A 25,661-nucleotide genomic window follows, 5' to 3' on the forward strand; every position below is an offset into this window, starting at 1 on the left:
TTATTCCCACACATTCACCAGACATCAGCTCTCTGAGTGTCATGCTCAACCCAGTCACCCTTGCTCTTGTTAACCCTCTCCGCACAGTAGTCATCAGTCAGTGACCCAAGATCTACCCCACTATCTTTCCCTGGAAGTGCTAAAACAAGTAAAGTTGCGACGGATATGCAGTAACTGCTGGAGGTATCTGAGGTCTCTGTACTGGGGGAAACAACAAACTCAATGTGTGACAGGTAGAATTTGCTTCGGTGTTTTGGGGGGGGGGGGGGGGGTGTGGCCGGATGAGGGAGTGTGAGTGAGAGTGAGAATGCCTGGCGCCCTGTCCCTGCCTCCCCTCGCTCCCCTTGATGGGAGAATAGCCTGGAAACAATAATTGAGCTAGCTATGTGCTGCTTATAGCGCGACCACCTTGCTTTCTTTCCCGCCGAGCCCGTGCCAAGCCCGTGGAGACTAGCTGGGAGAGCGTCGCCTGTGTCACTAGAGACAGTCGAGGGAGATCTCGCTGGCGGCTGAGTTATCGCGAGATCTCCGTGCAGCATTGCAGCAGAGCAAGCGGTGTGCCCGAAGGAAGCTGAAGGAAGCCGAGGGAAGCCACGCCGCGGCCTCGGGCTATCGCGAGACTTCCCGAGCAACCCAGCAGAGCGGGGCGTTTGAACGCCGAAGGAGAAGGAGACTACCTACAGAACGGGGACCTGGCTGTGGAGCCTCTTAGTAGCCTATGGCAACGGCCTAGGCTAGCGGTAATACGGGGAGAGAGAGGAGGGGGGTGAGAGGCAGAAGGAGCAAGAGCAGGGGAATGGGAAAATGAACTTTGTCAACTGCTAACATAATTGCCAGCAGCAAGCAGGCTTGAATGCGGCTTGGTATCCCCCACCGCCCCTGGCAGAACTGATGAAAATTCTCTCTCCCTCTCCCCACACGGTCAGATTGCTGAGCCCCTGGAATAAGGGATTATATTATATTATACCAATTGTACAGCCTTGTACTGTAACCATACTGACCCTGGAGAGGATAAGTGAGGGTAAGGAGTGAGAGCTGGGAAATGCTTATGGACACCGCTGCTGTTAACTGTTAATATAGCATCCCCCCCCTCCCCCCGGCAGAATTGGTGAAAATCTCCCTCTGCATGGTCAGACTGTTGGGCCCCTGGACTGAGGATATTATATCATGCTAATCGCACCGCACTGCACTGCATTGTAACTATCTATACTATACTGACCACGAAAAGGACAGTCGTGAGGAAATAGAGTTGTCATTGTGCCCCCTTCCTTTCTCTCTGGCAGAAAGTTTGTCCCTCTCCCTAACTATTTACCCTTTTTTTTGGGGGGGGGTCTCTTGGATATATTACTGCTATATTACTAGCTAAGCCTATATTAATCTTAGGTGAATAAAGCATGCTTAGTAAAAGGGCCACCGAGGATATGTTGCATAGCGAGGGGAATCAAAAAACTCGGGCAGCCAAAGAAAAAGCAAACCAGGCCTGTGCGGCAGTAGCCGCAAAACTTGAACGCTTTGCTCATGCAACCTCACCAACTAGGAGGGGACATCATCAGCTATCAGGGCAAACAAGGCCACAGGGGGCTACCTCGGATAGGAGAAGTACCAGCCAAGTAGCATTAAATCCAGCTCACTCACCCATTGGAAGCAAGGTGAATGATTTGGCTTTAGTAGAGGGCAAGACAGCATATAATACAGAAAATCTAGCAGAGTGCTCCACGATTGGGGATGGCGAACCCATGTTGCGAGATATATTGCAAGCAGTTAATGAATGCAAAGACTCTATCTGTGGTCTCGATAACCAGCTGAGTAGTATAAAAAATGAATTACATTCTATGGGCCAACGGCTGAGCAATACTATGGAAAGAACCACTGTACTCGAGGGAAGATTAAGTACGGTCGAGGATGAGCTCCTCCCATTACAGCAAAAAATTACTGGGCTACAGAAACAAATTGCTACGCAGACATTAAAATTAGATGAAATGGAGAATAGAAATCGCAGGAATAATGTGCGCCTGATTGGTTTGCCGGAGGGGAGTGAGGGCTCTAATCGCATAACTTTTCTGGAAAACTGGTTCAGAGAACTTTTGGGGGACACCCCTTTTACACCACTTTTCGCTATAGAAAGGGCCCATAGAGTTCCCTCTAGATCTCCGCCATCAGAGGAACGCACTAGGCCATTGATATTGAAATTTGTGCATTATAACGATCGAACCATTCTGATGCGAAGGACTACAGAACTGAGGGACATCTTCTACAAGGGGACTAGAGTATCATTTTACCCAGATTTCTCACCAGACCTGCAGAAGCAGAGGGCCGAGTTCATCCCCATTAAGCGTATTCTCCAAAAGTACAAGATAGTCTATGCACTGCTGTATCCTGCCCGACTACGAATAACTGCCCTGGGCTCAACCTTTTTTTTTTTTTTTTGAGACTTGCACAAGATTTGCACGAAGCAGAATTTATTAATTAGCAACATTGAATGTAGAAAAGAAGATATAGTTCAGATAAGGAGTGTTATGTCACTAATCAGATACCTATTGGGGGGGGGGGGGGGGGGGGCTATGAAATGTGTGAACTTATATAGCACAAACCTTATTATAAATGTCCATTAGGAATGTACCAGTGGGGATCTTCTGAGCACTTCTTTTTTTTTTTTTCCACAACAGGGTGAATCAAATAGTTGTGAAAATAGTCTAGAAGTGTGTATACCTATTGTGAGGGGAGAGGTATGGAACAAGGAATTTATATAATCTACAGTTTTTTTTTTTTTTTTAGAGAAAAGAGAAGATGGGATTAAATGTTATGCTAAGACTATGTTATTTTAACATTACTCAGGGAAAAGGGGAAGAAAAGGAAGGGAAGAGAGAAGTGAGAGAAATTAAATTAGGGAGGTTGGGTCTCTAGGTTTCTAGGTAAATAGTTGGGTGGGGTGGGGGGAGTGGGGATGGGCGCCTTGGGATCTGTGTGTATGAATAAGAGGCCCCTAGGGGATGCCCTGATGGGTATGGGTGGGTGGGTAGGGGGGCGGGCGAGATAGAGAACACTCACTGTGCGTACTGGTAGAGTGGTGGGCAGGGCGGGATGCGGGGCGGGGGGATGTTGCCATTCTCCCCCTCCGCCCCTTGCTTTCCCTCGATTTAGATGTCACTCATGCAAACAAATAGAGTAAGCATCACCTCGTGGAATGTGAGGGGTTTGGGCGACCCAAATAAAAGAGCCGTGGTCCTGTCAGAAATAGAGGGGAGTGGACCTGGTCTACTCTTTTTACAGGAGACACATCTAAATCCTAGAACAGCTCCACGGCTAATTAGTCGGAAATTCCATCCATGTTTTCATTCTTTCCACTCCTCTTATTCAAGGGGAGTAAGTGTCTTAGTAAAGAGGGGAACGAATTTCTCTTGTAGGGAGTCCTCTATTGATGAAGAGGGTAGGTTTATCTTTCTGTATTGCTTGATTGGCAAGCAACGCCAATCAATATTTCCCCATTGAAAACGTCACGTATGACAAAACGCGTATGGGGGGGCACGCTGTGACGTCACCACGTGTTACGAGAGGACGATGGGCTCTCGTTTTTTTGCTGGCCGGCTTGTTTTTACATGCGGAAATCGTTCGTTTTTTATGTAAGTGCATTTCTATTAATTAAAAGAGCATTGAAGTTTTTTTACACTATGGGAGGCTTCTTTTCTTTCTACATTATGAACGTGAAACTGGGTTACTAATGAAAACGTGGAGCAGCTTCAGTGTATGGATCGTTCGTTCCTGAAGGACAAAGTGTTTGGTGAAGGCGAGGAGCTGTCGGTGGTTTGGTACTTTAAACGCTCCTTGTGCTTTTACCGTCTGGTAAGCGCACTTTTTTGTCGGTGGTGGGACACTATAGTGATAAGGAAGTGTGGAATCACTGTGGTGCGATCGTCTTCCTTCTTTGGACAACATAAAGTTTCCATGGACTTTTCTTTATAGTTGTATGGTTTACTGATTCATATTATTTGGCGCAGCTCTTTTTCTTTATTTTTTATCTATGTTTATGTGTGTGTATCCCACTGTGGAGCAGCAGCCTTATATCCTGTGAAACATTCATTTGTAATCTTTTTTGATTATTCCCTTTTTTTGATTATTTGTATTTATCTTTAAGATTAAATTTCTTGGATATTTATCTGAGAAAAATATTATTTTCTTGCTTGACATTTTTCTTCTTGCTTGATAAGTAAGAAGAGAAATTTCCCTTTTTTGGGGTCTCAGCGCGGTTTTATTTTCTTTTGTTAACGCTATATTCTGGCTAATATTTATATACCCCTTCCTTTTAAGTTGGAGGTTATGTATAAACTGTTTGCGTTTAGCCTAGATAAACCAGGTGTCCCATTAATAATACTAGGTGATTTTAACGAAACACTAGATAATAACTTGGATAGATTCCATGCGCCAGACTGGACTAGAGTCGAGAGGGTAAGCCGACTGCAGGGATTTCTATCGGAAATAGGATTAAGTGACCTATGGCGAATGCGACATCCGCAGGAAAGGCAGTATTCCTGCTTTTCAAGCACCCACCATACCCTCTCGAGGATAGATATGGTCCTGGGGAATGGGGAGGCCTCGGACTGCGGTTAAGCCAGCCGTGGTTTGCAAATGCAGGGTCCAGCCAGCCGCTAAAAAAAAAAAAAAAGGTGTGTGCTCCTATTACGATCAGTACGGTAGTAACAAAACACACACACACACAAACAGCCCGCCCCGAGTTTAGGGGTGTGTGGCTGCGAGGCCAGTCGGCACAACCCCTTCACGGCTCTGATTAGTTTCTGCAGCGGCTGTCACAGCCGAGCAGAGTGAAGCCGTCTCCCCCCCCTCCCCCTGCATGCAGGATCATTGTGCCGGGTCCCTGGTGTGCCGACTGGCTCGGATGTGAAGCCATTACCTTGGGCTGGCTCTCCGGGTGAATGTTCTGAATGGGGGCTGTATTGTGTTAGGGGAGTCTGTGCACTGTAGAGAAGTTGTGTACTGTAGGGGTCTGCACTGTGGGGGGTCTGCACTGCAGTGGGGGGGGGGGTCTACACTATAGGGGGGGTCTGCACTGTGGGGGGTCTGTACTGTTGCGGTGCTCTGCACTTTAGGGGGGTCTGCACTGTAGGGAGAGGGTCTTCCCTGTAGGGGGTCTGTTTAACATGCATGGAGTCCAGAACTGTTAGGGGGTGTCTGTAAGGGGGCTATAGAGGTGCAGCAGGGGGTTGTGTAACTTAAAGGGGTCCAGAGGTGCAGAGTGCAGTGTAATGCAAAGGGGCCCAGAAGTGTAGACTGCTGTGTAATGTGAAGGGGTGCAGGGTGCCGTATAATGTAAAGAGGTCCAGAGGTACAAGGGCTGTGTAATGTAAAGGGGTCCAGAGGTGCAGAGTTCTGTGTAATGTAAAGGGGTCAAGAGGTGCAGGGTGCAGTTTAATGCAAAGGGGTCCAGAAGTGTAGGGTACTGTGTAATGTGAAGGGGTCCAGAAGTGTAGACTGCTGTGTAATGTGAAGGGGTCCAGAGGTGCAGGGTGCCATATAATGTAAAGGGGTCCAGAGGTACAAGAACTGTGTAATGTAAAGGGGTCAAGAGGTGCAGGGTGCAGTGTAATGTAAATGGGTCCAGAGGTACAAGGGCTGTGTAATGTAAAGGGGTCCAGAGGTGCAGGGTGCCATATAATGTAAAGGGGTCCAGAGGTACAAGAACTGTGTAATGTAAAGGGGTCAAGAGGTGCAGGGTGCAGTGTAATGTAAATGGGTCCAGAGGTACAAGGGCTGTGTAATGTAAAGGGGTCCAGAGGTGCAGGGTGCTGTGTAATGTAAAGGGGTCCAGAGGTGCAGGGTGCTGTGTAATGTAAAGGGGTCCAGAGGTGCAGGGTGCTGTGTAATGTAAAGGGGTCCAGAGGTGCAGGGTGCTGTGTAATGTAAAGGGGTCCAGAGGTGCAGGGTGCCATATAATGTAAAGGGGTCAAGAGGTGCAGAGTGCAGTGTAATGCAAAGGGGGTCCAGAAGTGTAGGCTGCTGTGTAATGTGAAGGGGTCCAGAAGTGTAGGGTGCAGGGCCGGTGCTACCACTAGGCAAACTAGGCAGCTGTCTGGGGCGCACTGCTGCCTAGGGGCGCCCGTCTGCTGGTTTCCCTCCGCATCTGCATGCTCTGCAGGCTGCAGCATGCAACTAACTCAGTCTCAGGCAGATGCTCCGTGTAGTGTAATTAGAGGTGCAGCACATCACTGGAACCAATGCATCCTGTATAGCGGCGCCTTCTGTCACATGGGCAGGGAAAAGGGGGTGGAGTCAAGGGTGAAGCCAATGGGGGCGGCAAAATTAGGTTTTGCCTAGGGTGCCAAAAATCCTTGCGCCAGCCCTGGTAGGGTGCTGTGTAATGTGAAGGGGTCCAGAGGTGCAGGGTGGAGTGTAATGCAAAGGGGTCCAGAGGTACAAGGACTGTGTAATGTAAAGGGGTCCAGAGGTGCAGGGTGCAGTGTAATGCAAAGGGGTCCAGAGGTACAAGGGCTGTGTAATGTAAAGGGGTCCAGAGGTGCAGGGTGCTGTGTAATGTGAAGGGGTCCAGAGGTGCAGGGTGCTGTGTAATGTGAAGGGGTCCAGAGGTGCAGGGTGCCATATAAATGTAAAGGGGTCAAGAGGTGCAGGGTTGAAATATTATAAGACTGTTATAGCTGTTAAAGAAGTTGTAGATGTAAAACGAAATGTAATGTGAAATCTATGGAAAGAAAAGATGAAAAAATAAAGAATTTATAAAAAAAAGAGGTGCAGGGTGCAGTGCAATGCAAAGGGGTCCAGAGGTACAAGGGCTGTGTGATGTAAAGGGGTCCAGAGGTGTAGGCTGCTGTGTAATGTGAAGGGGTCCAGAGGTGCAGTTGTGGAGAGGGCATACACAGTAGTGACAAAAAGATATTGAAGGATGCAGGGGGCACAATGTGAGGTTTTTACATTTCAAGGTGGGGGATGTCAGTTATAGGATCCGCCCCGGGTGCCAAATGCTCTAGGTACGCCCCTGCGGTAATTTCAGTAACAGCAGAGAGAGAACTCGCTATCAGAGTGCTTGAGTTGCCCCTGTCTGTCTGTCTGTCTTTATTTCTCTCTCTCTTTCTCTTGAACTCTTAATTATTCTTATTATTTCTCTCCCGCTATCTTGCTTTCATTCTTTATTTTTTTCTTCTCTTTCTTTCTCTCTCACTCTCTGTCTTTCAATCTTTATTTATTTCTCTTTCATTGTTTTATGAAAACGTTTACAGCACAAGCGTTTATTTTTTTTATTATCTTTCTCTTTTCTATCTTTATCCTTTTTTAACCACTTCCTTACTGGGCACTCTGGGCGCCCAGACCACCAATTTTCAGCTTTCAGCGCTGATGCACTTTGAAAGACAATTGCGCGGTCATACAACACTGTGCCCAAATGAAATTTTTATCATTTTTTTCACACAAATAGAGCTTTCTTTTGGTGCTATTTAATCACAGCTGGGTTTTTTTTGTTTTTTTGTTTTTTGTTAAACAAACAACAAAAATAGAAAATTTTGAAAAAAAATAAAGAAATAATGTTTCATAGTTTTAAAATTTTTGCAAACAGGTCATTTTTCTCCTTCATTGATATGCACTTATGAGACGGCACTAGTGGGCACAGATAAGGTGGCACTGATGGGCACAGATAAGGTGGCACTGATGGGCACTGGTAGGTGACACTTATGAGCACTGGTAGTGGACACTGATGGGCGGCACTGGTAGGTGACACCGATAGGTGGCACTGTGGGCTCTGATGGGTGGCACTGTGGGTGTAACTGTGGACACAATGGATGGTGCTTGTGGTCACTGGTAGGCAGCACTTTTGTGAAATGGCAGGTGGCACAGAAGAGCATTGACTCGCTGATCACAGAGTGCGCCCTGCAGGGGGCGCGCAGGCCGCTCGAGCACGTGAGGACGTCCTGGGATGCTCTCCCGGCACTTCAGGTCTGCACTGTAGCCGTCTTTCGCCTATAGCACGGGTCTGTAGTGGATAAAACTCACATTGTCTTTGACTAATGTTTTTTCTTTATAGGTTACATCTCAATACATTGTTTTATGTAAATGTTTACATCACAAGCAGACAAAATAAAGTGTCTCTTTCTAAATACATTTACTGCATGTGTTTTTGGTTATCTTGTATTCAGTGTCCCATACATTATACACACCCCATGTGATATAGGACATTTTCGACTCCAGAGGCCCTTAAAGACTTCATTTAAATTTTAAATGATCTAGAAAAAGAATGGTCAATTCTGTTACAGGACGTCCCATACACTATGCACACCTAATTTGAACCCATTTTACTGTAGCATTTTGGAAATATGTCACATTAGTTCTGATACGCTTTTCGTGGATTTTTCCACTCGTCAGGAGCATATGCACCAGAGATTCCTATAAGGTATATCAAATATATCATTGTTTAAAATAGAATTATACAAGGTGTTATATGTCAATAGACGGCTCACCAAGCCATATATTTTATATACCTTATAGGAATCCCTGGTGCATCTGCTCCTGACGAGTGGAAAAATCCACGAAACGCGTCGAGCTACACTTGATGACACAGTTGCATTCCATATGGACTGATCCCTATCCAGTTATTATTAATACTCTATGATATTGTTTTTATACTAGTTAATAGACCTACATATATCATGTGGGTGCACGTGCCAGTCTTGGGCCTGTTGCCGTGGCATTTTGTGTGCCATAGTATTTATATTATTTATTTATTTTACTTTGATCATGTGTCGCTATGATTGTACTATTCTACTCATCATGTTTATGCCTTGTGCGCACTATGTATATATATGAAATGAACAAATACTCTTAATGTTTTTAGATTAATGTCATCATTTAAACATTATTTATTTACAATTTACCTCCACTATACAATTGCTTCATTTAAAGTCCCAACTACCCTTCAGTTTTTGTTTCAATAGGGGACATCCCATACACTATGCACATCTAATTTTAAACTTTTTTACTGTAGCATTTTGGAGATATGTCACATTATTCAACTTTGAAGGGCTATAACAAGCTAATTTCTTAGAAGTAAAAAAAAAAATGGTCAGTTTTAGTACAGGAAGTCCCATACATTGTGCACGACTCATTTGAAAACATTGCACTGTAGCATTTTGGAGATATGTCACATTAAGTACGTACAAGAAATTATTAAGACTATGCGATTACTCTCACATTGATGCTTGAAAGATTTAGTGCCGGTTCACACTAGCGAGATGCGAGAACCCTGCGAATCATGTGCGGGTTCCCGCATCGCTCCCGACACGCACGGCAGTCCACACTGCCATATGCAAACTGCTGGGTAGTGTCATTATATGTTAATGACACACCCATTTCAGCTCGCATATAGCACTGCGAACTGACAGTTCGGACATGAATCGGTTCGCATATGTGTGAACACACATGCGATCCGATTCTGGTCCGAACAGAAAAAAGGGTCCTGTGCGTGTTTGGACCGAATGCGGTGCGATATCAGCCATACTATCTGTATGGCTGACATCGCATGTAATATGAGCAGCAGTGCGCTGCGAATTACATGCAATGTCTGGCATCGCGCTAGTGTGAACTGGCACTTATACTTTCTTTATATTTTCCATTTATTAACTGAAATACTATAGTATTTTTAACCACTACAATACAGGGCACTTTCGCCCCCTTCCTTCCCAACCCAATTTTCAGCTTTCATCGCTCTAGCGCTTTCAGTGATAATTGCGCGGTCATGCTACACTGTACCCAAATGAAATTTTTATCATTTTGTTCGCACAAATAGAGCTTTATTTTGGTGGTATTTATTCACGACTCAGTTTTTTTATTTTCTGCGATATAAGCGCAAAAAATGCAGAAATTTGGAAAAAAAAAACAATATTTTCTTTTTTCTATTTTAAAAGAAATCCAATAAAATCAAATTTTGTCATAAATTTAAGCCAAAATGTATTCTGCTACATGTTTTTGGTAAAAAAAATTCCGTTAAGTGTATAATAAGTGGTTTGTGTGATCAGGGACATATGTACGCAAATGATCATGTACATATGTGTGCAGGTGATCACGTACAGATGTGTACAGATAATCATTGGGAAATGTGATTTTAGTGGGACATATGTGGGGGACATGTTTTTATTATTAGGGACATGTGTTTTTATTATTTGGGGACATGTATGTTTTGGGGACATATGTGGGGACTGTGTTTATACTGTGTGGTGTGTTGTGTGTTTAAACTAGACTGGTGATCAGTGAGTAAAAAGCTGTAAAAAACAGCTCATATTCACTGATCATCAGCCAGCTGCAGCGATCTGCTCTCCTCTCCTCAGCGATGACTTCTGTGTGAGGGGAGGAGGAGCCGATTGCCTAGCAACCGGCTGTTTGTTTACATCACATGACGGCCGTGATTGGACACGGCCGTCATGTGATCAGGAGGGCCAATCACAGAGCCCTCCTGCCGATCTGAGATGCGCCGTGTCTGGGTGACACGAGCACATCGGAATCGCGCCGCTGCGTGGGCACGCACGATCCCGCTCCTTCTGAAGGACGTTCCTGAACGTCCTATCAGAAGTAGACGGCTCCCACCCGGCCATGTATGTGCATTGGCCGGGTGGGACGTGGTTAAAGAAAACATATAATTTGCTTATTCGAGCCATTTGTTTTATGGACAACATAAACTTTTAGAAACTTGTCAAAAAAGACCACACACATGCACAAACATAAATAAATAAGCCATGTATTCCTTAGACCCTGCTAATAAAAAAAAAAAAAAATATATATATATATATATATATATATATATATATATATATATATATATATACACATATACATACACACACACACAATGAAATGTTCACTTTACTACTTTAAATAGACAATTTTAAATGGTAGAGAAACAACAAAAACTTTAATAATCAAAGCAATGAAAAATTAAACAATTCAACAAATTCCTAAATTGGACTTCCTAAATTTAATTCAATAAAATGTAATTTAGTTTTTAGATTTAGCCAGGCATTTCCAGTCACCATCCCCAGTAATGGCATTTTGCGGTATCTTCAAACAGTTAGTTCTTGTACACACGGTCGGAGAATTCGTCGGAATGTGTCCTATCGGACCGTGTTGTCAGATAATCCGACTGTGTGTGGTATGCATCGGACTGATTCCGTCTGAATATCCGTCGGACCCAATTTTCCAACATGTTGGAAATATTTCCCGACCAACTGGTTTGATCGGACATACTCCGAACATGTGTAGAGAATTTTGATCGGACCAAGTGCCACGCATGCTCAGATCAAATTCCTACATCAAAGCTATTGGCTACTAGCCTGAATGTAGTCCCATCGTACAACTTAGTCCGACCGTGTGTATGCAACAGTTTCGGACACAATCCGTCGGACTAAATCCGACGGACAAAATCCGATGGATTTGGTTGGCAGAATCTCCGACCGTGTGTACAAGGGCTAAGGATGATACCACCCCTTGCGCAAACAACATTCTACCATTACTTCACTGCAGTGTGCAGTCCTGCATATGCAGTACACATTCACATGAGTTTGACCTGACTTTATAGCACAAACTCTTGGCTCGGTTTTAAAATGGATTTTCCCTTTCATGAAGGAAGTCAGAAGTTTAGTCCTTAACCGGCCGTCACGGAACTTGACGTTTTCTGGCCTCAGGTTACAGCACAATGCAAATGCAAAAGCAATTGCAAACAAACCAGTTATTAGAATTTCACTGATGTTGGACAGCAGGAAAAAAAAACTGTAAATTGGTCTTCTTTTGGCCTAATTAACCATGACAAAACTTGTTGGTCTTTCTGGTTTTTGGTCGAAAGACTGTCATATATGCAAACCTCATTGTTCCGACAAAACAGGTTGCTAGCAGTTACCCAGTGGTTGTCCCCAGTGTGTAGAAATTGCACAAATGGGCTGCTTGGAGTACCCACGATCCCTCCAGTATTTAAATTGCTAAATATAATACTTGACTGAAAGCCATGAATGTGAGGGTACTCGCTTGCACATCACAGCTAAGCCAGTGGTATGGATGAAGAACAGTCATTTTGCTATGCTTTGGGAGCTGTGGAGGCCTTTGCAGTCTTGCTGCAGATTTCTTTTCTGAGGGGTCTGCTCCTTACCAGCATGGTCCATAGTTTTTATTTATAGATGTTGTACTCCCAGATTTTTTGGGGATGTCAGTGCTCCTTAAAGGTTCCTGTGGAACAGATATGTGTTTTTTCAAAGTGTGATAGATAGAAATTAACTCATCAATTATTCACCTTAAAAAGTGTTAATTCTTATTGAAGTCATACCTTATCTGATTTGGGTCCAGTCGAGCTGGTGTCTATCATTGTCTGCGGTTCCTCCAAACATGGTTTGCGTCCTTTGCCTGGAGCCTAAATCATTCACATCACAAACATGAAAATATAGCTCACTGGATACACTGGAAAAACTCTTTACACCATGACTTTAAGTATGACATTGACGTCATACCTTATCCGACTTGGGTCCAGTCGAGCCAGTGTCTTTTACTGTCTTCGGTACCTCCAAACCCGTTTTGCGTCCTTTGACTGGAGCCTAAACCATTCACATCACATACAGGAAGATATAGATCATTGGATACACTGAAAAAACACTTTACATTATGACATTGAAGACATACCTTATCCGACTTGGGTCCAGTCAAACCGGTGTCTTTTACTGTCTTCGGTACCTCCAAACCCGTTTTGCGTCCTTTGACTGGAGCCTAAACCATTCACATCACATACAGGAAGATATAGCTCACTGGATACACTGGAAAAAACACTTTACAACATGACTTTCACTATGACATTGAAGTCAAACCTTATCCGACTTGGGTCCAGCCGAGCTGGTGTCTGTCACTGCCTTCAGTCCATCCAGAACTGTTTTGCGTCCTTTGACTGGAGCCTAAATGATTCACATCACATACAGGAAGATATAATTCTCAGATCACACAAACAAAAATGAGATTTGTGGCTTCAAAAATCATGAATTTATTAGTGCATTTATATTTCAAATCTGGATTCGGAATATTATTAAATAGAACGGAATAGATTTTAAATGTTATAAAGTATAATATAAACAGTAGCCATATTGTTACTTAACCACTTCAATACCGGGCCTATTCTGGCACTTCTATCCTTCCTGTAAAAATCATTATTTTTTTGCTAGAAAATTACTCAGAACCTCCAAACATTATATATATATATATATATATATATATATATATATATATATATATATATATATATATATATATATATATATATATATATATATTTTTTTTTAGCAGACACCCTAGGGAATAAAATGGCGGTCATTGCAACTTTTTATCTCACACGGTATTTGCGCAATAATTTTTCAAACGCCTTTGTTTGGGAACAAAAAACGGTTTCACGAATTAAAAAATTACAAAAAACAGTAAAGTTAACCCAATTTATTTTATATAATGTGAAAGATGATGTTACACCGAGTAAATAGATACCTAACATGTCACGGTTTAAAATTGCGCCAAGCTTCGGTACTTAAAAATCCCCATAGGCGACACTTTAATTTTTTTTCCTGGTTACCAGTTTAGAGTTTGAGGAGGTCTAGCGCTAGAATTGTTGCACGCGCTCTAACGCACGCGGCAATACCTTACATGTGTGGTTTTAGCGGCGTTTACATATGCGGGCGGGACTTACATGGGCGTTTGCTTCTGAGCGTGAGCTACCGGGGACAGGGGCGTTTTACTTTTTTTTTTTATCACTTTTATTCTAAACATCCCTTGTAATAGAAATATATGTGACAGGTCCTCTTTATGGAGAAATGTGGGGTCAATAAGACCCCACATCTCTCCTCCAGGCTGAAAAGCATGAGATCGGATCGGGGGAAAAAAATTCTCCGATCTCATGCTGACAGCCACGATCGTGGCTTTGTTTACTTCCGGGTACCCGGGCGTGACGTCATAATGTCGCGCCCGGGCCTCCGATGGTCATAGAGATGACTGGTGACCATCTGGTTACTGGAAATCTATATGCTCATCATCTGGCGGCGGACGATTCTTTCTCCGGGCCCCCGATGGCACGGGAGAGCCGGAGAAGCACTGGATGGCGGCGGGAGGGGGTGACGTCCCCTCCCGTTGCCTATAAGAAAGATCAAACAGCAGAACTGCCGCTATGATTGTTCTTATCGTGCACAGAATCGCCGGCTGGAAAGATTGATATCTGAATGATGCCTGTAGCTATAGGCATCATTCAGATATCCCCCCACAAACTAGAGGACGTCATTTTACTATGGCCGTGTATTGAAGTGGTTAAAATTGTAAGGATCAATGAAGTGTGATAATATTTTATATGATACTGCAATTACCACTTTGGTTGTCCTGAATGGGAAACCTTTCTTTATTGGCGACACATAGATGCCTTTCTTGGAAGTCTTCCTTTCTCTCCAGCATTCAACATTTAACCTGTATGTCTTAAATAAAGCAGATTCATTGGAAGGATTATTTAAGAAATAGGTGCAGGTAAGTACTTATACTGAAGGTACAAATTTCAATAAACTTACTTTTCTCTTGCGTGTAGAGTCTGAAAACTCCATTAAGAGAGCATTATGAGTCTGTTGATAAATTTGAACAAAGTCGTCAAGCCTTGTGAGACGACGTCTCTGGAATCAAATTTTTTTCAGATCCCATTGGCTTTTCTCCATTATACCCCGAGTCTTGTCGTCCTCAGTGTAGTTCTACATTATTGGATAAAATAATTACTGAGAGTTAAAGAGTACACGTATTATGCATGTTATTTTGGACAAGTTATGTATTCACTGTGTAAGATATTATCAAACATGTACCTGTGTGCCTGACTGACTGGAATGCATAAAATTCTTGGACAAATGATTGTAGGCTGGTCCTTTTCCATGACGGCCAAGATCACCTATATAAAAGTAACTTATTTAGACCTTAAACTCCCTGGTTTTATGATTATGTCAGATTTTGGATGCTAAAGGCGTTACAATTATTTTGCTTGAAAATTTGGCCTTTTATATTGTAGGCCTGGAATTCTTAGGAATAACACATGTAAATCTGTCCAAACAAGAGTCTAGTAGACATCCCGGGTATGATAAAGTTTGAAACACAAAATCATAAATTCTAATATTATAAATAAATATAAATAATTATAACAAATAATAATATAATTTTTCTTGTTAAAAAAATAAATAATAATATAAATTATTCCATTATGTAATCAAATCAAAAACACTGAAATTTGCTAAGTTGCAGAATTGTCGCTGTCGTCACTTTCAGTGTTAGATGGTGATTTAGCTAGTGATTTGTTAGGGAAATTCGTCATCAAATTTATTATCGCTGTTTTCTAGCTGGTCTAAAACCACTTTTGACGTAAAGAGGGAGACTTTTTGGTTGCTATGTACAATCTACAGTTTCCAGGCAGAAAAACCAGGACCAGGACACTGGAAAAACCGCTAGGGACAAAAGGGATGTGAAATAATTTTATACAGTACTGTAATCTGTAAGATTGTATGTATTGTGTGTTTTACGTTGTTTGAATTTTTGCGCCAATCTCCGTCCCCTTGTTTCGCAACGCTCGAAGGGAACGTAGCTCGGCAATATGAATCAAGCGGAGTTGCTTGCACACACAGTGGGGAGACATCGCAGGATCCAGGGGACAAGGTGAGTAACTTTCCCTGGACCCTGTGATGCGATCCCGGGGATACCGCATTTGGTACTGAAATCTCACCCCAAGTCACACCCACAACATATTAATTATCGCAGTGAACACAAATTAATGGATCAAATATGCCATATCATATTTTATTTCACTACAATGAGGTAATTATATGTCGATTTAAAGAGGAAGTAAACCCTGATGAGTTTACTTCCTCTTTCATTCCCTGCAAAGGCAAAGCATAATGGACTACTATGCATCGCATAGTAGCCCATTATGTGTCACTTACCTGACACAGGAGCCAGCGATGTCACCGCTGTCCCCTGTAGTCCGGCGCATCCATCTTTTCGGTGGGGTCTCGCAGCTCCGCCGCTGTCATTCGGCGAAGCCGTGATGACGTCACTCCCGCACATGTGCACGGGAGCCAACACGCGCGGCAGCTCCATTGTTGTGAATGGCGCGCTCAGTGCGCCTGCGCGCCGCTGTCTACGGCGCATGCGCCGTAGACAGCGGTGCCTGTCTTCGGGCAAATATCTCCTAAACCGTATAGGTTTAGGAGATATTTCTTGGACCTACAGGTAAGCCTTAATCTAGGCTTACCTGTAGGTCAAAGTGGTTTGTAAGGGTTTACAACCACTTTAAGATTATTTTTTTTTAGTTTAAGGTTATGGCTGTAACAATGTCAAATATTTGCCTTTGTTCAAATCCCACAACTTCACTCCAAGCAATCCTCAAAAATAAGTTGTCACTTACCCAGCATGAGGCCAGACCACAAAACTGCCTGAGGTAGGAAATATTTCACCAGGTTAGGCATGAATGTAGGTGAATGCTAATCATTTGTCTCACCCTTTTCATCTACCGGTGCATTTGCCACTATTTCCGCAAAATGAGTTTGAAATGTAGTGGGTCCCATGGTAATCTGAAAATGGACAGATACTTTCAGTCTGTATTAAAGCAAACAAACAAGTGGATTATTAAGTGTGGTTCCATTAAAAGGAGGAAAATATATACTGTATCAGTACTTGATGCTATATGAAATCATGAGTGATGATTTTTGTGGCCCATATGTCATCACATAAAGCCAATGCTACATGGCACTTCATGCTGTGTCTCAAATTAGCAACAGTGCCCTAACATAATTGCAGCGTCAAGCTAACATCATACACCATGACAGGGCCGCTGATAGGGCAGTACAACCAGCCCTGTTGTACCGGGCCTGGCCAGCAGGGGGGGGGGCCGATCAGATTTTAACTTCTAGCTAAAAAAAAAAAAAAGAAAAAAGCTAAATAACTATATTAACCTGCACCCACTTGATTACTAAGGTATATAAGGAATATATATTCATTTCCTGGGCCCCATCAGGTTACCAGAGGGGCCCAGGAGGTGAAAGCAGAAGAGGGACTTTTTTCCATTTTCGGGTGCAGGGATACAATTGCATGCTGCTCTCAGTATACCTGCACAAACTAAAGTTCTACCTGCTCACTGTGTGCCTCTCCGGCAGATAGATATTACTGTTATACGGCTCCCTTCATTCAGTAAGTGCTGCAGCCCGAGGGACTTATCACTGAGGCGGCTGAGACAGACAGAGCAGCAGGAGTAATCTGGACAATGGCAGTGGTGCACAGGCAAGCAGTCCCCTGCACAGACACAAACACACTGACAGGTCACACTATTGTAGAATGTGCAGTCCCCACACTCTCATTGTGTGCTCATGGTCATTATCATTATGATGATCAGGGCACAGCAGGTGCTGTATGGCTCTGTCAGTGTAACATGACTGTTGGGTGCTGACTTTCCTGATATATGGCTGTACTGTGTGTTACAGACTAACTCAGCATAGCCATAACAAAGTCAACACCACGCAGTCACGTTACACTGAGAGAGCCATACATCATGAGCACATAGTGAGATGCTAATTTTACACATGTGATGGGGGAAGGGACAGTAAAAATACACAGCCAAGCTGCATTTTTACCACCCCCAAACCACTCCCCTTTGATAACCTTTCACCCAAGCTTTGCAATTAGGTCCTTTTTCATGCAGACCTGATTGAAAGCTCCATGTAAGTTTACAGGTATGAACTGACTTGTGTGCATTTAGATCCACCTTCCTCCGTGTCCATTCAGGTAGGAAAAAATAAAAAAAATTGGAAAAGAATATCCTTTTCTATTTTTCCAGACCTAAATGTGACAGATCAGAGGTAGCCTGATGTAAATGGACACAAGTCGGTGGTGTATGAAGACATAAAATGAAAGGGCACAGATGTCAAAACACTGACATCTCTCCCATTCAGATGCAGTAATGAATGGTGGGGCGCTATAAATGTTACATGTTCCAGCTCCTGCCTCCAGACACCCCCCCTCCACCCTGACAGCATGGAGGCAGGGGCGGAAGGAGGGGTGGGGTCAAGGGGGCCCCGTCAGGTAGGCTGTATGGGGCCCCATGATTTCTAACAGCGGCCCTGCACCATGATATAAGTATGTTGTAACTACATTGAAGTGAACCAAAAACATACAGCTTTACACTGCAGAAATCAGACAAACCTCAAAGTACTTTTCTGCATTTTCTGCATGGTCTCTGCTTTCATAAAAGCCAACTGTTTGCAACCTTTTCTGAAGGTTTTGGAAGTGTTTTTTCCACGTTGTCACCACTCTGAGGACTTGAGAACAGGACTGCCATGCTTGTGATAATGTCATCCATTTCTATCAGTGTGGCAGCACTTGTCAGTAGGCCAAAAAGATGCATGGACATTCTGTAGTGTTTGGGGGAACTGAAGAAAAAAAACACGATAAATGTAAATTTAACATGTATTACAGGCAAAAACCATGAATGCCTCTCAGAAGAAAACAAAAGTTGATCATTGTCATGTGTACATTAAACATGTCAAAATTGTCTAAGCCCTTGTACACACGGTCGGAGAATCCGTCGGAATGTGTCCTATCGGACCGTGTTGTCGGATAATCCGACTGTGTGTGGTATGCATCGGACTGATTCCGTCGGAATATCCATCGGACCCAATTTTCCAACATGTTGGAAATATTTCCCGACCAACTGGTTCGATCGGACATACTCTGATCATGTGTAGCGAAATTTTGATCGGACCAAGTGCCACGCATGCTCAAATCAAATTCCTACATCAAAGCTATTGGCTACTAGCCTGAATGTAGTCCCATTGTAATGAAATTACGTCACCACGTTCTGAACGATCGGATTTTTCGACAACTTAGTCCGACCGTGTGTATGCAAGAGTTTCGGACAAGATCCGACGGACAGAATCAGACGGATTTGGTTGTCAAAATCTCTGACCGTGTGTACAGGGGCTTACAGTTTTTGGTTCTCTTTGTAACCTAAAGTAACATTACAGACTTTCAATACACAAGCAGAATTAATTAGTGTAAAAAAAGACACCTTCAAATAAAGTGTAACCTAATTTATAGCTAAAGAGAATTATAAAATTCTATTCACTAATTTTAAACTATTGTGATAGTAACTACTTCTGTGAGTTTGTGGTTCCGTGGTTCACCCTTTAAGGAATCGTTCCACTGTAAACCATGACCATGTCCATTCCATTGTTTATTCCACAGTTAATGAATTATTTTATGTGACTAACCATGTATGACAACACAATATATAATCAACTTACTGTTTCCTGCAGAAAACGTTGGCATTCTTCATGATGTGGCGATGAAGAATTGGCATATTCATGACCTCTTTCAACTGTCCAGTGACAATGTCATAGTACACACTGAGCAAGCTCTCCAAAGAATGTTTACAAAAAGCGTAGGCAACAGCTTGCATCAGAACAAGGGACCCATCACACATAATCATCACAGGTCTCCTCACAGATTTCCTTCCAAACAACTTGTAGTAATCTGTTTGAAAAGACTCCATAAAAAATAACACTGATGCAGTGGTGTCTTGGCAGGTGACATATGTTGCAACAGGGATAGGGGAGGATCCTTTAATCGGATGCCTCACCACCAACTCATACACATAAAAAGGTGCTAATTTGCCTTGCACTTTTTGCACAATGCTACCTGTGGCATCAATATACACAATATCATCCCTGCATCATTGATGGAACAGCCTGATTGTGTTTTTGGACCACAACATGACTCCTTTGGGGTGCAAGAGCACCTTTTTGGAGAACTTCATTGTCTTCATCTGTTTTTTCCTCCACCATTTTGAGAAGACTTAGTATTTCATTGTCATGCATTCTTTCTTTCGTGTCATGTAGGCTATGTTTTTGAGAACTGCAGCTGTAGGTGCCTGGTCTCTGCATCCTGATTCAAAGACTTTAGGTTGGATTTTGTGTCCATACACTGCAAATGTAAGGCCCTTGGAAGCACCGTTTCAAGTTGTTTTGCAAATGCGAAGCGCGCGCTAAGCACTTACCCCGACTTGTTCAAGCCCCGACTTTTTCATGCCCCGACTTAGTTGGGGTAGGCGGAACACTTTGCTGGGGGTGGGTCAGCCCGACACTTGACCTTTGACCTCTGGGGGGCACGCCTCCTGACCTTTGACCTTTGGGGAGGTCCCTATTCTAATCCCTGAGTCCTAACCTTGTTCTTCTAGGGGAAACCCTAACCCTCTAACCCTAACCCTAACCCCCTAACCCTAACCCCTAACTTCTTTTTAGTTCTTCCATACTGTGACAGACCTCCTCTCCTTGGAAGGTCAACCAGGCCTTCAGGGTACTCTCATCCCTCACAGTGACCTCTACACAAACTGGGCAATCTGAAAATGTGCAGTATCCCAGGCATTTAAATAAAGGTCCTTGTCTTTTGTACATTTTACTTTTCACGATGTGCCTTTTAAAATATGGATGTACAGATTGTATTCCTTTTGAGATTATATTTGTCCAATGCAGATCTTTAAACTGGTGTCCAACCTGTCGTTTTCTCAGGTCGCTCCACTCCTTCGTGTCCATAAAAAAAAACATGGGCCTGTTGGCAGCTTATGCCGAAAAAAGAGGCTATCTGGACCACTGTTTTCAGAAGATGTTTCTGATGCTTGGGTAGAATCCTGCCTCTCAATTAGCTAAATGAAAGAAAAAAGTTTTAAAATATATTAAATTTAGTTCAGTGTAAATAACTGTTTTCCTACAAGTCCTACAAATGAAGGAACTTCATATTGATGTAGAACATGGTTAAAGTTGTAACTTTTGTTGGTAAATAAACATCATTAAATCACATTTTTGTTTGCTTACAATTACAAAAAAAACACTTCATACTTTCTATAAATATATTTAGTAATGATTTCTGTTATGTGGTTTTACTGTTATTACATGGAATTGTGGCATTATGAGAGATAAAAAATTTTTTATAGTGTTTTATGTTGTTTAACCGGTTTCCGACCGGCGCACGACGATGTACGTCGACAGAATGGCACGGGCAGGCATATTGGCGTACATGTACGTCCAATCTTCAATGCCGCCCTGCCATCGGGAGCACGCCGCCGGCGGCGCGCTCCCGCGCTGGTCGGGACCCCCGTGAGTCCGGTCGCGGGACCCGCGGACTCGATCGCCGCGGGCGTCCCCACGATCGTCTCACGGGACGGCTGAATGGAGGAAATGCCGTGTAAACAGCATTTCTCCATTCTGCCTAGCAACTAGTGACGCTGATCTCTGCTCCATGTGATTGCAGAGATCAGTGTTCACTAAATGAAAGCCCAACCCCCCCACAGTTAGTAACACACCCCTAAGAACACTTAACCCCTACACTGCCACCCACTGGTTAACCCCTTCACTGCCAGTGTCATTTACATAGGAATCACTGCATTTATATAGCAGTGATTACTGTATAAATTACAATGGTCCCAAAAATGTGTCAAAAATGTCCGATGGGTCCCCCACAATGTTGCAGTCACAATAAAAATTGCTAATCGCCGCCATTACTAGTAAAAAAAAATAATAAAAAATTATTAATAAAAATGCTATAAAACTATCCCTATTTTGTAAATGCTATAACTTTTGCGCAAACCAATCAATAATCGCTTATTGCGATTTTTTTAACCAAAAATATGTAGAAGAATACGTATCGGCCTAAACTGAGGGAAAAAAATGTTTTTTTATATATTTTTGGGGGATATTTATTATAACAAAAAGTAAAAAATAATGCGTTTTTTTCAAAATTGACGCTCTATTTTTGTTTATAGCGCAAAAAATAAAAACCGCAGGGGTGATCAAATACCACCAAAAGAAAGCTCTATTTGTGGGAAAAGGACGTCAATTTTGTTTGGGAGCCACGTCGCATGACCGCGCAATTGTCAGTTAAAGCGACGCAGTGCCAAATCGCAAAAAGTGGTCTGGTCTTTGACCAGCAAAATGGTCCGGGGCTGAAGTGGTTAAAGAACATCTCAGGTTACGACTCTAACCTATGTTCCCTGAGAGCAGAGAATGAGACACTACATCATGTGAAGCTTTGGGGAATGCCTCAGGTGTCTGAAATCAAATATCAACTCACGGCAATCATGTTGACCGGCAACAGCCCGTGAATCATCATTGTGAATGATTAACGTGCAACCTGGATGTATATAAGGGTAAAAAAAAAACGATCAAAAACAGCGCATCAAAGGGACTAGTAGATTGATGTGAAAAAGACTTTAAAATGTCATTTATTAAATGTAAAAAATAAACACAGACATCTGATCCCTGCAGGATCTCAAACACATAAAAAACACCAATCATAAAACGGACAGATGTTTGATAATGAAAAGCTCCTCAGATCTCTCAATTATAACTTTGGAAAGGTCAAAACCAACGACCAATGTGCACAGCTTTCGAATGCCTAATGAATGCAATCAATCATCTGAAAGAACTTTCTCATAATGAGCATAGTGTCACCACTAGCAACCATATTAAACCCACAGCAGGCAACTCTTACCTTCATTATAAGAGTTGCCATCACCCTGCTTGGAAGAAAAATATTCCTAGCGGTCAGTTCCAAAGGTTACGCAGAAACTGTACCTCAACTGAGGACTATACACAACAAGGCCAGCAGATGGCAAAAAAATTCTTAGAAAAAGAATACCCAGATGATTTAGTTACACAGGCCTTTATGGAACACGCAACCAAGCATTCACCTACGAAAAAACGTCCCAAAAATTCCACTAATGACTATACTACAATTAGGTTTATTTCTACCTTTAACACACAATATAAACATATGTCTAAAATAATTCTTAAACATTACGATATCCTAAAGTTGGATCCGATTTTAGCACCACTCCTTCCGGTCAGACCCCAAATCACTTTTAGACGCTCTCGTACAATCAAAAATATTATTGCTCCCAATAAACTTATAAAATCCAATAGAAAGGATAATAATATATTCCCTGATATTAGGATGTACTTTGATAATAGATGTGGGATTTTTAAATGTCGTAAAAGAGGTTGTTATACTTGTCAGTCCATCCCCAATGGCCAATCCACCATCACTACATCCAAAGGAAAAACCTTTGAGATTAAACAATTCATCACGTGTTCTACAGAATACGTAATATATGTTTTACGTTGTCCCTGTGGCCTCCTTTATGTAGGCCGCACTATGCGGGCCCTACGAGTCAGGGTGGGCGAACATCGCCGCCTGATTAAAGAGGGCTGCATTCAACACAGCGTGCCACGCCATTTTCGCCATTGTCATGATAAAAACTTTAAAGAAATGGAGGTCCTTGCAATTGAGGCTATCCCCAAGGGTACCCTAACGGCCAACGAAAGATTCTCCCACCTTTGTCGCAGGGAGACCTTCTGGATATATCTTATGGGGTCTCTCTCGCCTGATGGCCTCAATGAAGACATTGACATCCTCAGCATAACCTCTTGATATAGGTTACTCAGATATAGTCGCTACTCATCGTTCATGACCGCCACCCTACATTTTTTATAGAAAATATATTTTCATTTTCTTTCATTTTCCTTTTTTTTTTTTTTTTTTTTTTTTTTTATTTTTTTTTTTTTTTATGAACGAAGAGTAGCTAATATATTTATTCTAACTATCCTATAGGAAAGGACTTAATAATAATAATATAAAATATATCTTTTAAATAATTTGTTTTTTTGCCCTTGGTCTCCGCATTTTTTCCCCCCCTTGAGTTTTTTTAACTTACAGTGTTTTTTTAACTTACAGTGTCCTTTTATCCATAGCATTCTTCTCCCTTCTGTATATCCTTTAATATCCCCATGGAAACCCACACAGGCACAGGGAGAACATACAAGCTTCAGGCGGGTGGTGGCGTGGTTGGGAATCGAACCAGCGTCCTGCTTGCTGCTAGGTGAGAGTACTAACCACTACACCACTGTGTCAACCATATGTTTCAATCCACATTTCCTATTAGATGTTTTCTAACAGTTCTTTCACTGACACAGACCCCTGTCTAATAAGGTTTTAACTGCAGGAGGCTTAGTGACACATTAGGGGTTAACCTGAGAGACTTCGACAGTCCCCGCCCCTACACACTACCCGATGCCTTTATCTTTCTGGTTGCTGTATGCCGCTCCAGCTTTGACAAAGCGCAGGAGCGCGAAACATGTAAGCAGGAGAGTCGGCATAGCAACCTTCCCCTTCACAGCCTTCCACGTGACAAGCCTCTCATGTGATCCACAGCCGCTCGGACAAGCCGCACTGCAGGCAGTGCAGCGTTCTCCAAGCTGCCTATGTGTACAGCTGATATCATCTGGTGACTAAGCTTGATCCTTACCACCTAGCGTGCAGCATTACACCTCTGCCTCCAAGCCGAACGCTTCAGATGGAGCTGAAATAAACACCTCCCCCTCGGTCATCAGACTGGACTCATCAGCTCTGCAGCCCATTGAACACCTATGAAGTGAGTGTCCCTAGAAACGTTGTTCCATTCGTTTACACTGACTTTTTGGGTTCTTTCAGATGATTGATTGCATTCATTAGGCATTCGAAAGCTGTGCACATTGGTCGTTGGTTTTGACCTTTCCAAAGTTATAATTGAGAGATCTGAGGAGCTTTTCATTATCAAACATCTGTCCGTTTTATGATTGGTGTTTTTTATGTGTTTGAGATCCTGCAGGGATCAGATGTCTGTGTTTATTTTTTACATTTAATAAATGACATTTTAAAGTCTTTTTCACATCAATCTACTAGTCCCTTTGATGCGCTGTTTTTGATCGTTTTTTCTGCTGCATCCATTTTTTACCAAGTCCATAATGGGTTAACAGCCGCACATTGAGACCATCTACAGGACATTTATTTAAATAAACAAACATCCCACGAGATAGTCAAACGCTCTTAAAGAGACCATTCATTTGTGCGCCAACTTTATCTTGTTTTGTTTTACGATGTATATAAGGGTGCCTTCCAAACATGACAATATCCTTTCGTCTGAAAGGACTGTTTGGTATGATATACCCACACCGCCATGCTAAGGGGGTGCATGCCCAATGGCAGTGACAACTGTCAGAACCAGCAATTCAAATTAACGCTAGAACCACTCACCCTCAGGTCAAACTTGGCTGTCAGTGACAGTACTCCCTATGGTCATAGCCCAAGTTATATGATACCACTGAAAACATCCATAAACATGGTTTAATTGAAGGTGTACCTGGGCCTGTTCAAGGGCCTAGGACCACAACTTCAATCTTAGAAGTGGTTCCTTCTAGGGAATGTGGCTAGGGGACTATTGGACCACTACCTGACTATTCAGGGGAACATGCCACCCGAAATGCCACTAGGCAGGCTTGACCTGGTGTCACTACACAATACAGTATGGCCACTTACTTTCTGCCCAAAGACAGAGCCTCTGGACACTTGCCTTTAGGTAAGGCATCCAACCCGAGGGACTGCGAAGCTGGCAGTGAACCACTTGGCCTGGAGCTCAGAGACAGGATAACCTGGAGAGTATGACTCAGCACAGTGCTTTACAACCCTTGCCAGTGAGGGGAGTTTCTCTACCCGATCCATGGATCTAACCAGTGTTTGTGTTTCAAAACACGGAGGAGGCCTCT

At 42.9% G+C, this 25,661-nt stretch overlaps 1 protein-coding gene across 4 annotated transcripts in view; it reads right to left on the reverse strand.

Annotated features, from left to right (window-relative positions):
* Positions 1–10,863: 10,863 nt before the first annotated feature.
* The window catches only part of LOC143989317 (uncharacterized), a 31,599-nt gene continuing 16,801 nt past the window's right edge, over positions 10,864–25,661 (reverse strand). Inside the window, exons 3-13 of one of the 4 annotated variants that reach the window (XM_077489401.1) lie at positions 19,332–20,728; positions 18,232–18,458; positions 16,535–16,607; positions 14,856–14,938; positions 14,574–14,624; positions 14,379–14,483; positions 12,852–12,935; positions 12,670–12,753; positions 12,501–12,584; positions 12,320–12,403; positions 10,864–12,222 (exon numbers count right to left, since the gene is read on the reverse strand). In XM_077489401.1, coding sequence (XP_077345527.1) covers positions 12,142–12,222; positions 12,320–12,403; positions 12,501–12,584; positions 12,670–12,753; positions 12,852–12,935; positions 14,379–14,483; positions 14,574–14,624; positions 14,856–14,938; positions 16,535–16,607; positions 18,232–18,384 — 882 coding nt within the window. In that variant the 5' untranslated portion in view covers positions 18,385–18,458; positions 19,332–20,728 and the 3' untranslated portion in view covers positions 10,864–12,141. Of the gene's footprint in view, positions 12,223–12,319; positions 12,404–12,500; positions 12,585–12,669; positions 12,754–12,851; positions 12,936–14,378; positions 14,484–14,573; positions 14,625–14,855; positions 14,939–16,441; positions 16,633–18,231; positions 18,459–19,331; positions 20,729–25,661 lie in introns of those variants that run through there. The other 3 variants (XM_077489402.1, XM_077489403.1, XM_077489404.1) reach the window with 3 other exon arrangements.

The sequence above is a fragment of the Lithobates pipiens genome, unplaced genomic scaffold (genome assembly GCF_037356315.1).
Source record: "Lithobates pipiens isolate NorthernLeopardFrog02 unplaced genomic scaffold, aLitPip1_a1.2 Scaffold_18, whole genome shotgun sequence".
Lineage (NCBI taxonomy): Eukaryota > Metazoa > Chordata > Amphibia > Anura > Ranidae > Lithobates > Lithobates pipiens.